Source organism: Chlorocebus sabaeus, chromosome 2, assembly GCF_047675955.1.
Source record: "Chlorocebus sabaeus isolate Y175 chromosome 2, mChlSab1.0.hap1, whole genome shotgun sequence".
In the NCBI taxonomy this organism is placed as follows: domain Eukaryota; kingdom Metazoa; phylum Chordata; class Mammalia; order Primates; family Cercopithecidae; genus Chlorocebus; species Chlorocebus sabaeus.
Window position 1 is genome coordinate 29,398,271 of NC_132905.1, and position 14,127 is coordinate 29,412,397.

Sequence of the window (14,127 nt, forward strand, 5' to 3'; positions counted from 1 at the left end):
TCTCAGTATTTCCATCATTTCAAATACGATCTCTTGAACTCCCAACTTGTATCTCTAGCTCAACCTGTCTTTTATATACGCATGATGATGACGCCAGTGATCATGAGGATAATGACAATGATAAAGATGAAAAGGATGATAATATACCAGCAACTAATACCTTTACAGGAGTTACCATGTGCCAGGCACCACGCTAAGCTCTTGACATGTCACAAACCATCCACTCTTCACAGTGACCCCATGAAATAGGTGTTATCGTCTTCACTTTGCAGATGAGGAAACTAAGGTACACAGAGGTTAAGCAACTTACCCAAAGTTAGACAGTTAGGAAATGAACCCGGAGAGAGAGTCAGATGGCAATGCTATATGAACACCTCCCCTTGAATACTTAACAGGCCTCTCAAATAGTCATCCCATTTGCAGCTCCTGAGTTCTTTCTCTTTCGGTCTTCCCCATGCCAGTAAATGGTACCACCACCTACCCAGTACCTCAAACAAGGACACTAGAGGGTCATCTCACTTCTTTCTCTCTCATTCCCACATTCCATCCATCTGTCCCATTTCTCAACATGTCTTGAAGCCACTCAGTCCTTTCTGTATCCATTGTCTGGTCTGACCATCGGGGACTCTTGTCTGGCCTAGAGCAGCAGCCTGTCCTCACTGCTTTTCCTGCTTCCACTCTTGTTTCCTCCTAAACTAGTCTCCATATGGCAACCACAGCAATATTTTAAAACTTGAATCAGGCTACACTGCCCCCTTTTCTAAACTTTTTCAGTAGTGTCACATTTCACTTAATATTTGAATTTCTCATAATAGCCTCCAAAATCCTACATCACCCAGTTCCCACCTACCTGCCCCATCTCATCTTGTCTCACTCCGCTCTCACTCAAGCCACTCTACTCACAGCCCTTGCTGATGTTATTGTGGTCCTTCCACATGGCAAGTGATTCCTCTATCTCTGTGCATGGCCAATTCCTCTTGACCCTTCGCATTCTGGTTTCCTTATTCTTTCTACTTCATTATTCTTCAGCACTCATGTTTATATTCATAATTGCTCTTATCACAAGTTGTAATTATATGGTTATTTGACTACTTGTTTCTTTGTTGTTTCTGATCCCTTTTCCTAAACTACAGGGGCCATGAGCTGCCTAAGGGCAGAAGGCAAGTGTGTTTTACCCTGTTAGGTCATTATGGCCTAGACCATGCCTGACAAAAGGTAAGTACATGAATAACTATTTTCCTTGGCTGAATATTTGGAAACATTTTTATGCTTACTCTACTTTAGGAGGAAGGTATATAATTAGCAGGACTAGTTCTTGAATGAGGGCTAGACTCAGGATGTTCAGGGGTCATTTTCCTGATCAATTCAAGATTAAACCTTACCCCTGGGATGCTGTCATTTTCTCCCTCCTCAGCTACAATAACACAATAAATTTTAATATTTAGAGGACACTGGCCAAATGGATAGTGGTTAACACTGACTCTGACTAATAAGTAATTTACATTTCCTTTTAAACTTAATATTGTGTATGTGTCAAGTTCTGGTCACCCAGCACAGACTTGTATCCTAAGCAATTTAGAAGGGGAATTATAGGTTACTTTATTCTCTTGTGGTTCTCACATTGCCAAAATTTCATAAATAACAGCTGCTACCTCTTGAGAGTGATGAAAGAAAGAGAACTCTGACCTTCTTGACACTATTTGCAACAGCTTCCTTGTGACCCAAGTCATCAGCAGAAAGTTCATTTCCAAATTTGAATTCGGGGTGAGCTTCCTCCTCTTGGTCAGCTGTGTGAAAGACAAATGGAAAATCCATGAAGCCAAACCACTGCCAAGCAGTCAGACCTTGTTCACAATCTTGGGTAGAACATAAGCACTTTTAGAGAAAAAGGATGCCAAAAGAAAATGGGGACATTTATATATGCAGTATTTTTTCAAGTAAAACTCTCACTAAACTCTTACCTATTCAAGGTCAAGGAGCACATCTTGTCATGTATTATTTCTCCTGCACCTAAAATGTGGTTTGACATGCTTGATGCTTAATAAATTTTTCTTAACTGGATGGCTGCTTCTATCCTAGTACACTAATTCTAAAAATGAAAGCCTCAAACACTGCAGGAATATCTGTGACTCACAAAAGGGTATTTTGATATTTCATGACATCTACAGAAAATAAGAAGATGGAAGAAAAAAAATACATCAGATAATTTTGAAAGAGACTAAAATGTCCACTTGAATGTTATGGGCATAAAGACTTATAGCCTGGAGTGGTAGAAAAGGAAAGGCCTCAGAAGGATTGTGCTACTCCTGCAAACTATTTGTCAAACTAGCGTAGGTTTCAAAGGCTCAGGGCTCATTTGTCAGGCTCAGGTAGGAGGAGAAATGGAAGTAGGTGCCAAATAAAGCTGGTGTCCCTGGAGCATGGTCTAGTCTGTGAAAGGAAGCACACACACTGTGTTCATTGGTCCAGGAAAGTGACAAGAATGCCAGAAGCCACCCAGGATGTTCGTGGGAAAAAAAAAGAACTACCTGCTGGAAAATGTACAACATGCTGAGGTGAGATTTGGATTCACACAATCACCATTTGTAGTAATTCCCAGACAAAGAATTTGCCCGAAATCTAGTCAGGATCAGGAGAAACCCATAGACCTCAGGATGAGGACAATACAAATCCACATGGTCACACCACAGGGCATGAGGGAACTTTACTGTAAAAACAAAACAAAAAAACCCACTAAAATAATTTCTGAGAATAAACTCATAAAGGAGATGAGCAGACCCATAAGAATGAGAGAGATTTTTTAAAACCATGTTTAAAAGTACAAAGGAGAATGAAAGAACAGGAGTAAATGAAAAACGATTTCACTGATTCTGAGATGTACTTTGTTGTATTTTAATATTTCTGATGTTGTAATATGTTCTTCAACTGATGGTTTTTTCCAGTGAATGGAAACTATTTTTTCTTTCTTAGTCATGATAAAACAGTGATATCTTTCAACTGGTGGTATCTGGATTCAGAATTTCCTGATAGACTGTTTTATTTTGTGAAGTATCTCTTCAGGCATAGGAAGAGGGTGAGGGAAAGAAACAACCACCTTCCTCGTCTGGAGCTAATAATTCTGATGAAGGGATATTCTAGAGGCAGATAATTAAAAAAACAAAATCCAAACAACAACAATAACAAAAATTGGGTCATTGTAAGGTTTAGGCAGGAAGAAAAGGATTTAAGGAACTGGAATACGTCTTAAAATAATCTAATCTAGCATCTGTCTTTACTTATAAATGAGGAAATAGATGCAGAGATATGATTTTACTTGTCTGAAATCACAGAGCAAGATAATGGATCTACCTGTCTTCTGAATTCTTAGCACAATTCTTCCAGGACTAGGTTTCCATGACCTACAGTCAGTAACCAAGATTTCAAAACTTCTCACATCACTATTAAATTTTCATTTCGTATATGTCTAGTCTAAACTGCCCATACAGAAGTAAATGACTTGAAGGCAAGGGACATGCTCCAAACAAGTGGTAGAGACTCAATAACCACTTTAAGAGAATTGTATGAATACATGATCACTTTCTGAGTGTGCATATATGCACAGACACACCTATAACCATATACAATTTTGATATTCCCCACTACTTGTCTCCTATCCTGGGAGCCATGTGTCCTTCTGAATCTAAATCCAGCCTAATGCCTGGGCACCTGTTTTCACTGACTGAAAGCCTTTTCTATTTTCTACAGCCTCCAGGCAGGCCTCCCCTCTTGAACTATGCTTGGTTTCCCCTTGCCTGCTATGCTGATGTATTTAAATTAGAGACTCTAGTCACACATACATAGTAGATTCATACAGTGGTACTAAGGTAATTACAGCCAACTGGTTGACCAGAACCAAAACCAAGTGTTACTGAGGCAACCTAAGAATCACATACGTAACAGATGTAACAGGAGCCTTGTGCCATTTAGGTGGATGATTCTGTCCTTAGGTACTTTCCTACGGTATACTAAATCATGTGGTTATTTCTGTTAAAACTTAACCCAAATCTCAAGTATATTTTGGAATAACATGGGAGTCACTGGAGGCAAATCTTTTTCTGCCTGGAGGAATAATTACCATATGTATGTAGATGGTGGGAAAGCACCTTTAATAATACACGAAGCCATACTGATGCTCATTTTACATGACTCTGTGTGTTTAGGAACCAACACATCTTTGACTTTCATTCGTTCTATTATTTCTCCTTTCTAAAAAAGTATTTTTGCATATCTATGTTTTTATCATATTCCTGTAAATTGAAAGGGCAGTACTGTAAGGTATAAAAAGTCTTGACCCTGTAATCAGGTAGCTCCGGGATTGAATCTTAGTGCTATCACTTGCCCGCTGTGGGATCATGTGCAAAATATGTTACCTCTCTAAGCTTTAGTCCCCTTATCTGAAAAATTCGTGTAATAATACCCATTTCAGAGGCGGAGCTTGCAGTGAGCTGAGATCGCACCACTGCACTCCAGCCTGCGCAACAGAGCGAGACTCTGTCTCAAAACAAACACACAAACAAACAAAATAATAGTAATACCCATTTCATCAGGCTGTATACAGATTAGATAAGGCTGTAATGTAAAATGCCTGGTCCACTGTTGGTACAACGATGGTAGTTAATTATTATTAACATTGTTTTATTGTTAATTTATTCTATTATTTCTACAGTGTGTTTTACTGGATTATTGTATCAGTAATGCCTTACATATTTTAATTACCATCTATGAAATTTAAATTAAAGGAACAGGTTTTACTGAATAATCATCTTTTTTGCATCTTAGGAGTATTTTCTTGATCGTTTGAAATATATTTCTGTCAATATATTTTTTAAAAATCTTGTTTAAGTTTATTATTTGCCAAAAATGTGAAAAATACAGTCGGCATCATGGCTGACTATATTTTCCAAAGACAGCTGCCATAACATCTGCCTTCCTCTGTGCTCTTATGCAACGTGACCTTGTCACTCACTCACCCTCTTGAACTTGGGCTGGCCCTGAGACTGCTTTGATGAATAAAACATAGAGGAAATGATACTGCACCAGTTCCAGGCCTAGCTCTTAAATAATTTAGCAGCTTCTGCTTCCTGCCTCTTGGGACACTGGCTCTTAGATGTTCCATCTGGGGAACTTAGTCATTGTGCTGTGAGAAGCCCAAACCACAGAGAGAGGCCACGGGGGTACTATGGTCAGTAAGGCCTCGCTGAGCTCCCAGCGTTCAGCCAGCATCCATCACCAGCATGTGAGCGAGCCGTCCTGGATAACCCGTCCAAGGGAACCAGTTAGCCCCAGATGTCATCTGCCGACAAAAGCATGAGAAACCCAAGGGAGAACCACCAACCTGAGCCCAGATGATCCACAGAATTATGACAGAAAATGATAAGGTATTGTTATAAGCCCCTAAATTTGGGGAAGGTTTATTGCATAGCAACAGATGACCATAATGACAAATATCAACTGAGTTGTATCAGATATCTTTAGCCCCCTAGACCCTCCCTGCCACATAAAACAAATGAAAGTACAGTCATTACGACTTTTCTCTGGGAGTAATGTCAAACCCAAGGACTGGACAAGCAACTGAGTCACTTATAAAGTCTGTTCCACAGTCAGGAGCCTTTATTAAGGAGTCTTGAATAAGGTTAGTTAATTCTTTCAGCTTTCGGATTTTTAACTCTACATCTAACCTTCCTAAAAGAGAGAGTCCTTTGATGGATCTGGGCAACGTAAACTGAAAAGCTTCTGGTGTTCACCATTCTAGATGCCATTAAGAACACTCACAATTATGGGAAGAGGTAAAAATATCAATGTTCATAGGAGTTTGGGAGACTCCCATGGATGACGTTGAGAGGTTCAAGACTTCAGTGGAGGAAGTCACTGCAAAGGTGGTAGAAAGAGTAAGAGAACTAGAATTTGAAAAGGAGCCTGAACATGGGGCTGAATTGCTGCAATTTCATGATAAAACTTAAACAGACGAGGAGTTGTTTCTTATGAATGAGCAAAGAAGGTGGTTTCTTGAGATGGAATCTACTCCAGGTAAAGATACCATGAGCATTGTTGAAATGACAACAAAGGATATAAAATATTACATAAACCTAGTTGAGAAGGCATCACAGCAAGGTTTGAGAGGATTGGCTTCAATTTTGAAAGAAGCTCTGCTCTGGGTAAAGTGTCATCAAATGGCACTGCATGCTACAGAGAAATCTTTTGTGAAAGGAAGGGTCAATTGATGCAGCAAACTTCATTGTTGTCTTATTTTAAAAAATTACCACAGCCACCCCAATCTTTGGCAACTACCTCACTGTTCACTCAAGGCAAGACCCTCCACAAAAAGATTTCAATTTGATGCAGGTTTAGATAATAGCATTTTTTAGCAATAGATATTTTTAAATTAAGTTACATTTTTTGACATAATGCTATTATTGAACACTTAATAGCCTATAGTACAGTGTAAATATAATTTCTGTATGCACTGGGAAACAAAAATTCCTGTGAATCACTTTTTTGCAATATTTACTTCATTGTAGGGGTCTAGAACTCAATCTGCAGTATTTCTAAGGTATGCCTGTATATAAATCCAAAGCATTGTATAACCAACGCAAGTCCTCGTCATTTTGTTCATCAATTCTCATGATATATAACGAACAAATAATTCTCTAAAATCATCCCGAAACTCTCAAATGACCCATTTACATCTGAACATTATGATTGTTGCTATGTGATCAAAGTAAAAGAGAAGGTAGTAGCACATATTCAAATATTTTAAGCAAGACTGCCTTCCTAAAAGTATCTAGCTTCACAGAGATAATTCTGGTGAGCTGGTTATTTGAAGGAATTTGAACTTGAAATTTTAATACCGGCTTTGGATTTCTAGTTCACTTTGTGCAGACAAACCAGTTATTTGCCTGAGGGTGTCTTAAATTACTTGCCTCTCTACTATCATCATTAACAAGACTGAAGTTTATGCTTTTGTCTATAGAAAGGGATTGCAAAATATTATTTATATTGTTTCCTCTGCCTACTACAGCAAGTGCTCAAGGATTCTCTGGCTATGAATTTCTGCTGAATAGCTGAATGACCAATAGGAAGGGAGATGACAAGGCCATTAAAATTTAGTAGTCAGAAAAAATTGGAAGTATTTGGCAAAATACCAAGAACACCAAAATATTACTATTAAGAATTAAAACAACATTATTATATAAAAGGGCCTTCTGAAAGAAATTCCTGGTTTTCTTACTCATGTATTTTTGAAACAGGGCCTCAGTCTAGAGTGCAGTGGTGCAATTACAGCTCACTGCAACCTTGAACTTCTGGGCTCAAAGGATCCTACTGCCTCAGCCTCTCCAGTAGCTGGGACTACAGACACAGGCCACCACGCTTGGCTAATTTTTTGTTTTTTGTAGAGATGGGGTCTCATCTCTATGAAAATGTTGCCCAGGCTGGTCTTGAACTCCTGGGCTCAAGCAATCCTCCCACCTCAGCCTCCCCAACTGCTGGGATTATGGGCTTGAGCCACTGTGTCCAGCCTGGTTTTCTTATTTAAAAAGTATTTTTGAAGCATGTAACTTAAAATAAAAGCAAACAGCTCACCACTTTCAATCTCCTCTTCATTATCATCCTCTAAGATGTTTGCTGGGGAGGCAGATTCTCCAGCTTCCATCATGCTTCTCAAAGCTTCCAGCTGTTCTGTTAGCAAAAACATGCAAAAACATTCTGTTAGCAAAAACACATGCAAAGAGATGGTGACAGATGCTAGGTGACATACAAACCCTAAGCCTTCAGATCGACACTGAAAAGGAGGACATGAAAAGGGAGAGGAAACAGAATGTTCAGGCACCAAGTGCGCCATGTTCCTAAGGTTCAGCAGTGATCTCTCTCTCGCCCATTCCTGGTGGTCTTGACCTTGTAAGAAACCTGTAACCACCACCTTATACACACATGATGAAGAATTGCGGGGTCATGGGTGAAATGACCAAAATTCTGGTCACCAAGTTTGAGAGGAGGTTCAGTCCTTGTGAAGAATTTAAGGCTAGATAACAAAAGCCTATAATTTGGAGAATCTGGCACAGACCAAGGTTTATGAACAGTCATGGGGAATTGACAGAAAATAGGCAGGTTGGCAACAAAACCTCAGGAAAAAAATATTTGCAACTGATTTAACTGGGATTATATCCTACTATGCAAAATAAGACTAATATTTTTCTATAAGTCAGAAAGATAAAGGTAAATGAAATAATAAAAATGGGAAAACATGTAGGGACAAACCACAAATCATAATATGCAAAAAACTGGTTATTAAAGACACACAAATAACAAAACCTCTAAGGTACCGATTTTTTTCTATGAGTTGGACACACATTTAAAAATGGCCAACAGCCAGCATTAAGGATATTGGTGGGAAACAGGCACTCTCATATATGACTGGTGAAGAGTCTAAGTTGGTAGAACTTTCCTAAAAGAAAGCATAACAAACTGTATCACAATATAAAATATGTATATGCTTTGGGTGAATAACTCTAATTGCACCAATTGATTTCAAGGAGAGGGTTGCACAAACATACAAAATAACATTCAAGCATGTTTATAGTAGTGAAAATCCATCAACTTGGGACTGGTTACATCACGCTATAATAAATGCATACAATTCTATGTAATATATGTTAAATTCTATATAGTGTTTCATACATTAGGATTAAAGTTAGTATGTAGATTTATATCCTGCTGATGTAAGTACACTTACCTGGTTAAATTTTAAAAATTAAAAATCAGTACCATTAATATGATCTCAATTATGTTAAAAATGTGGGTATATACCTAGACATGTACATTATGTACATGTGTCTATAGTATATGAATATGTGTATAATACATGTTAGTGCTGTTACTTTCTTACACTTTTCATTGTCTTGATTTTTCTATGGCATTATTGGTTTTGTAATAAAATAAACTGTCATTAACATAATTTAAAATTTTTCACTTAGAATACTTGGGGGGAAAATGCAGTGTAACCATGCCAATATTTGATACCATTAATTCACTGAACTAAGATATACTCTGGAAGAAAATATTTTCAAGGAAATCATCCTGGGAGAATAAAAGGAAACATGACTATATAAAATCATTTGTCTCTAGATCTCTCTATTCACATATACACAGTCACACACTCTTATGTACCTAGTATCCCTAGATATGTTTGGAGCACAGGGGCAAACTGAAATGGGAAACTTATGAGGACTTTAGAGTGTGTAATATTATAAAATGCTGGTTCCTTGTATCTTGAGAAATTCTAAAATGCTTCTACTTTCCTCTCATTTTTCCTTGGGCCCCCTCCAAATTCTGACATATGAATATATAAATATGCTTTCCCTACTGCATGAATTAATTGAACCCCTACACCCTTCCCCCCAAAATCAGTGGTTTTAAAATAAATTGAATTCTAAACAGCTGAAATGTCCACACGTGTTATACATGCTTCCATTATATATGTGTGTATTTCACTTACTTTTTTCAACTTCAGGTTTCAGCCGCTTGTTTTTGATGAGTATTTTTCTTTTGAGGTCATTGGGGGATGGCAAAGGCCTGCCTGGTTCAAGCTAGAGAGAAACAGGAAGAGCTGAATTAAGGAAGGGCTGTGCTTCTCCATTCTCCTTCCCAGCCCAGGAGCCGGGGAGGCCTGGGAGTGATGCAACCCAACACCCACTAGATGGCAGGCGGCACAGCCTTCCGTTTTCACTCCCCAACCCAAGTTAACACACTCATTCAGCTTTCCCTTAGACCAGTGCTGCAAACTTGAAATCCACATAGTTTCCAGAGGTGTGCAGAGCTGCTCCAACCTCCCCAGTGGAGCAGGGGTCTGGCCCAGGATGTGCGGGGGAGGGGTTCCTGCTCCCCTGAGGGCCTTGCACCTTTTAAGTATCTGGTAAAGTGCAAGGGATGATTGACGGCTGGGGTCAGAATTGGCTTTCCCAAGTTAGAGGACCCCCCAGATCCCCCCAAGGGTCAGGCTGTATAGTAAACCTGTCTGCTCAGTAGGCTGACCCAACCCTCAACACTTGAGATTGTGGTTTTGTGGGTTTGATAAGGGAATCAAGAACAGAGTTGTTCCAATTCCTGGAATCTGAACTTAACTACAGCATCATTTGCTTAGATTCATATATGCAAAGGAGGTGTCCCTGTATGCTGTCACCTCTGATCTACAGAACCATCCTGTATCTAGTCATCCATTTCCCATTCCTCCACCCATCTCTCTATATGCCCACCCATCCACCCTTCCACCCATCCATTCATTTTCAAAACTTGCTTTTATACTACTTATTATATGTAAGGCACTGTGCACTCATATGTCTGTCTTGCCTCCAATAAAACCCTTTGTTGAAATGCTGTTTCCTTCCAGCAGCCTAGTGTAAGGAAGATCACTGGCCCATTCCCCAGTGACCTCTCTTGTACCAGGACACCTCCAACAAATAAAGCATCATAGGCCACCTTCTTTTCTAGTTATGTGTTCACATTTGTGTCCTCCTCCCACTCCTAAGGTTGAAAGCTCTTTAGCTCCAGGAGCAGGTCTTATTCCCATTTACATTACCTATGCTTCCCAAAACACCTGTCCTGTATTCAAAGGAGAACAGGGTCTAGAGGCAGGGAACATAAAGCCTATTTATGCTGACTTCCTAGAACTAAATCAAATGGACACACTTCAGCTATGACGGGAAATATCCTCTCCATTTACATAGGATGTACACTGAGTAAATGACTTTATAACTTTACTTCATCCTATTCACTTACATAGGGCAGACACCAAGTAACCAATGGAAACTTCTAGAGGGTATTTAAACCCCAGAAAATTCTGTAACGGGGCTCTTGAGCCCCTCTGCTCAGGCCCCTCCCACCCTGTGGAGTGTACTTTCATTTTCAATAAATCTCTGCTTTTGTTGCTTCATTCTTTCCTTGCTTTGTTTGTGCATTTTGCCCAATTCTTTGTTCAAGATGCCAAGAACCTGGACAGCCTTCAGCTGGAAAGAATATGTGCACATCACTTCACTAAGAATACAGTGATCTTTCCCCAAAAGCAATCACCTTAACCCAATCAGGAAAATAAACAGAGGGCCTAGGTAAAAATAAATAAATAAAATAAATCAGAGCTGTTTCTTGTTTGGGTTCCCTTAGAAACAGCCTCAGAGAAAAGTATTATTGCACCAGGTCATCTACTTGGAAGGAAACTCCAACAGAGGTGTGGGGAAGTGAGAAAAAGAAAACAGGCGGCCCATCAAGGGTGTGTTACCAAGCAAGTTATCACTGCAGCCAGCTGGAGCACGATTCTGCTGGGAAACCCTGGGAGGCAGAGAAGAGCAGGTGCTCAGGGTTATCCCACCTCAGGAGGGATGAAGCATGGGAGAGGGATGATAATTCCCTGGCACTGCTGGTCTATCTTTCATGTGTGGCAGAGCAGGCTCCAGTGACCAGAGCTCACTCTCAGGCAAGAAGCTGCGGATGTTGGCAGTGGAAAATCAGGCCAGTGTTCAGGGAAACAGGAGGCACTGTAAGGATATGGGCAGGTCACCTGCAGCAACTGCTTCTGCAAGTTCAAGAGAAGAAGGAAGAGGGGCAAAGGATACAGATATCCTTGTCTCTCATATTTTTTTTCAGTTCCCATAGACACACTTCTGAAAAGAACCTCATTGTTAAACTACCTAAAGTGTTTACATGCAGTACAAAGCACCTTCCTGCTGTCACTTGCTGTGATGTTCTTACGCCACTACCTCAAGCTACCAGGTTTGAGCCCATCAGGTGCTGCTTGTCAATAGCAGGTCTTTCTACTTTGATTTCATTAGCTGCCTTGGAGCTCATAACATCTTGTGACTGTGGATCTTAATCTCTTGGAGGTTATGGATCCTTATAAAAATGTGATTAACTCTCTAGAATGAGTATATACAAAAAAATTGCATGCAATTAGAATGAATTCATAGATCTCATAAAGCCTATCTGTGGAGCACAGGTTAATGTTCTTCACTTTATGAAGAAATTAGCAGGTGTAAAATGAAGTTTAAAAATGCATGTGTCACATTGCCCATTGATTTATTTTGGAGTTAGGAACATGAACTTCAGGATGCCATGACATCAATTCAGGGCACTTTCCACAGCATCAGGCTCCCGTGGGTTCTGAATCCTGGGTGCATAGACAGTTCACCTGGAGGGCTTTTAAAACACCATGCTCAGGCCTGACCCTGCATCAATTCAATCAGTCTCCGAGTGGGGCCCTGGCACAGGTGTTTTTAACAGTTTTGCAGGTGATTCCAACATGTAACTGAAGTTGAGAATGACTGACCTGAATCTGGACTCATGGCCTGGGTGCTTTATGAAATTTTAAGACTGAGATCTGAAAAACCATAAGACCCAAAGATCCTCCAAATTAAACTGAACCAGATGTTTATTTTGTGTCTCTTTACATCCCTCTGAAGCATGATGTAAGCTTTCTGTACCAAAGAATTTAAATAAATATGAAGATCTTTAGCATTAGTCCTCCAGTACTACTTGACCCCTCAGAAATTTTCAAAACAAATCCATTCATGCTAGAAATATGGTTTGCTAAAAATACATACTGGATGTGATTCAAGCGCTTGTTTCAACAGGAGATCCCCAAATAGATCTTCGCAATATTTGGACATCTTGTACTGTTGATATTTGCTGGAGAGAAAAAAAGTGGCATTTGTAAATTCAAACACCCATTAACTGTCCAAGAATAAAAAGCACCCATTCCTAGGCAATTAAGATTCTCACTTGGCAAAATGCACGATTGTCCTCTTAATGCTAATGTGAGATGTACCAAAAACTTTAAATGGTATAATTTTAAAAGACGGAGAAGGAGATTCTGTTCCAAAACTAAGAGCTGGAAAGAAGAATAAAAAATTTCTTTCAAGTTAATCAAATCTAATTTCAAATATACTGCCACATCTTCCAACTCAATGGAACTTTAAGTAAGGTGTCCCAATCTCTGAACTTTTCTTCGGAACACGTATTTTTGAAACACATTAAAATGATTTGGTTTGGTGGGGGTAAGACTGTTTTTTTTTTTTAATGTTTTTTTGTTTTTGTTGTTTGTTTGTTTTTAATGTTTTTTGCTTTGTGTAAGAGTAGGTGTCCTTGCTGGAGGATTATTTGAACTTGGTACTTCACAAAACAAACTACTCAGCTATTTAAAAAGATGTAGAGCAGGAGTGGGCATTAGGGGTTAGGAAACAATACCACATAGAGACTTGAGGCAGAATGGATCATTATACCTGCAGTGATTTTCAAAGGAGAGAATTACAGGATATTCTGATGTGACAAATGCAGTTTCCTTGATGGCTTGAATTACATCCTTTAAAGACAAAAAAAAAAAAAAAAAAAATGTTAATGAGAGAAAACAGCAAAAAAATTAAGGCACCTAACACTATTCAGAGACTATTAATTGAGTCTTTCAGGAAGTCAGTTCCAGCAATTCAGACCTGGAGCCCCCATCTATCTCAATACCTCTACAGGTTGAGTTCCCTGTGGTTACAGCCACGGTGCAGATAATGGTTAATGACAATTTTTAAGCTATCTTTTACTTCTCCAGAATTATGGTGCTATTAACTTACAAGAGATTTCACCTAAGTGGCATGCCAGTTTCCGGCTTGTTAATCTGCCAAGCCAGGAGTTCAGAGTCCACCTTTCTTCTTGAGGAGCAGGTGATCTCTGGCACAGAGGCTCTCACTCCAGACCACTGTATGATTCCTCCCCACCTCGTGCAGAAAACTGTGGGCAGTAACCTAAGGACTGTTGGAGGCTTTTACTGACTTTCCTCTGTGTTTGGAAATCAGTCTTGGGCTATACTTCATTAACTTGATGTAGACCTCTGTGTATTCATGTGACATTTACAGTATCCCTTGTTTCCTATTAGCCTGGTTACAAGGTCGGGAGAAGGGGTTCTGGTTGGTCAAACAACATGTAAGTGAATCAGTAAAGTGTTCTGGACCCCCCATCTGTAACACAGAGCTTAATTACAGAAAACAACATTTGAAGGAACTAAACATAATTTTCCCTTTTCACGATTCTCCATGAAATAGAAGAGGCTTTAAGAGA

At 39.4% G+C, this 14,127-nt stretch overlaps 1 protein-coding gene across 10 annotated transcripts in view; it reads right to left on the minus strand.

The window, feature by feature from the left end:
• The window catches only part of PLCB4 (phospholipase C beta 4), a 408,833-nt gene that overhangs the window by 78,407 nt on the left and 316,299 nt on the right, over positions 1-14,127 (minus strand). For all 10 annotated transcript variants that reach the window (XM_037990701.2, XM_037990697.2, XM_037990700.2 and 7 more), the window contains 5 exons: positions 13,305-13,384; positions 12,627-12,711; positions 9,533-9,623; positions 7,621-7,716; positions 1,687-1,787 (listed from right to left, as the gene is read on the minus strand). In XM_037990701.2, coding sequence (XP_037846629.1) covers positions 1,687-1,787; positions 7,621-7,716; positions 9,533-9,623; positions 12,627-12,711; positions 13,305-13,384 — 453 coding nt within the window. The remainder of the gene's footprint in view (positions 1-1,686; positions 1,788-7,620; positions 7,717-9,532; positions 9,624-12,626; positions 12,712-13,304; positions 13,385-14,127) is intronic.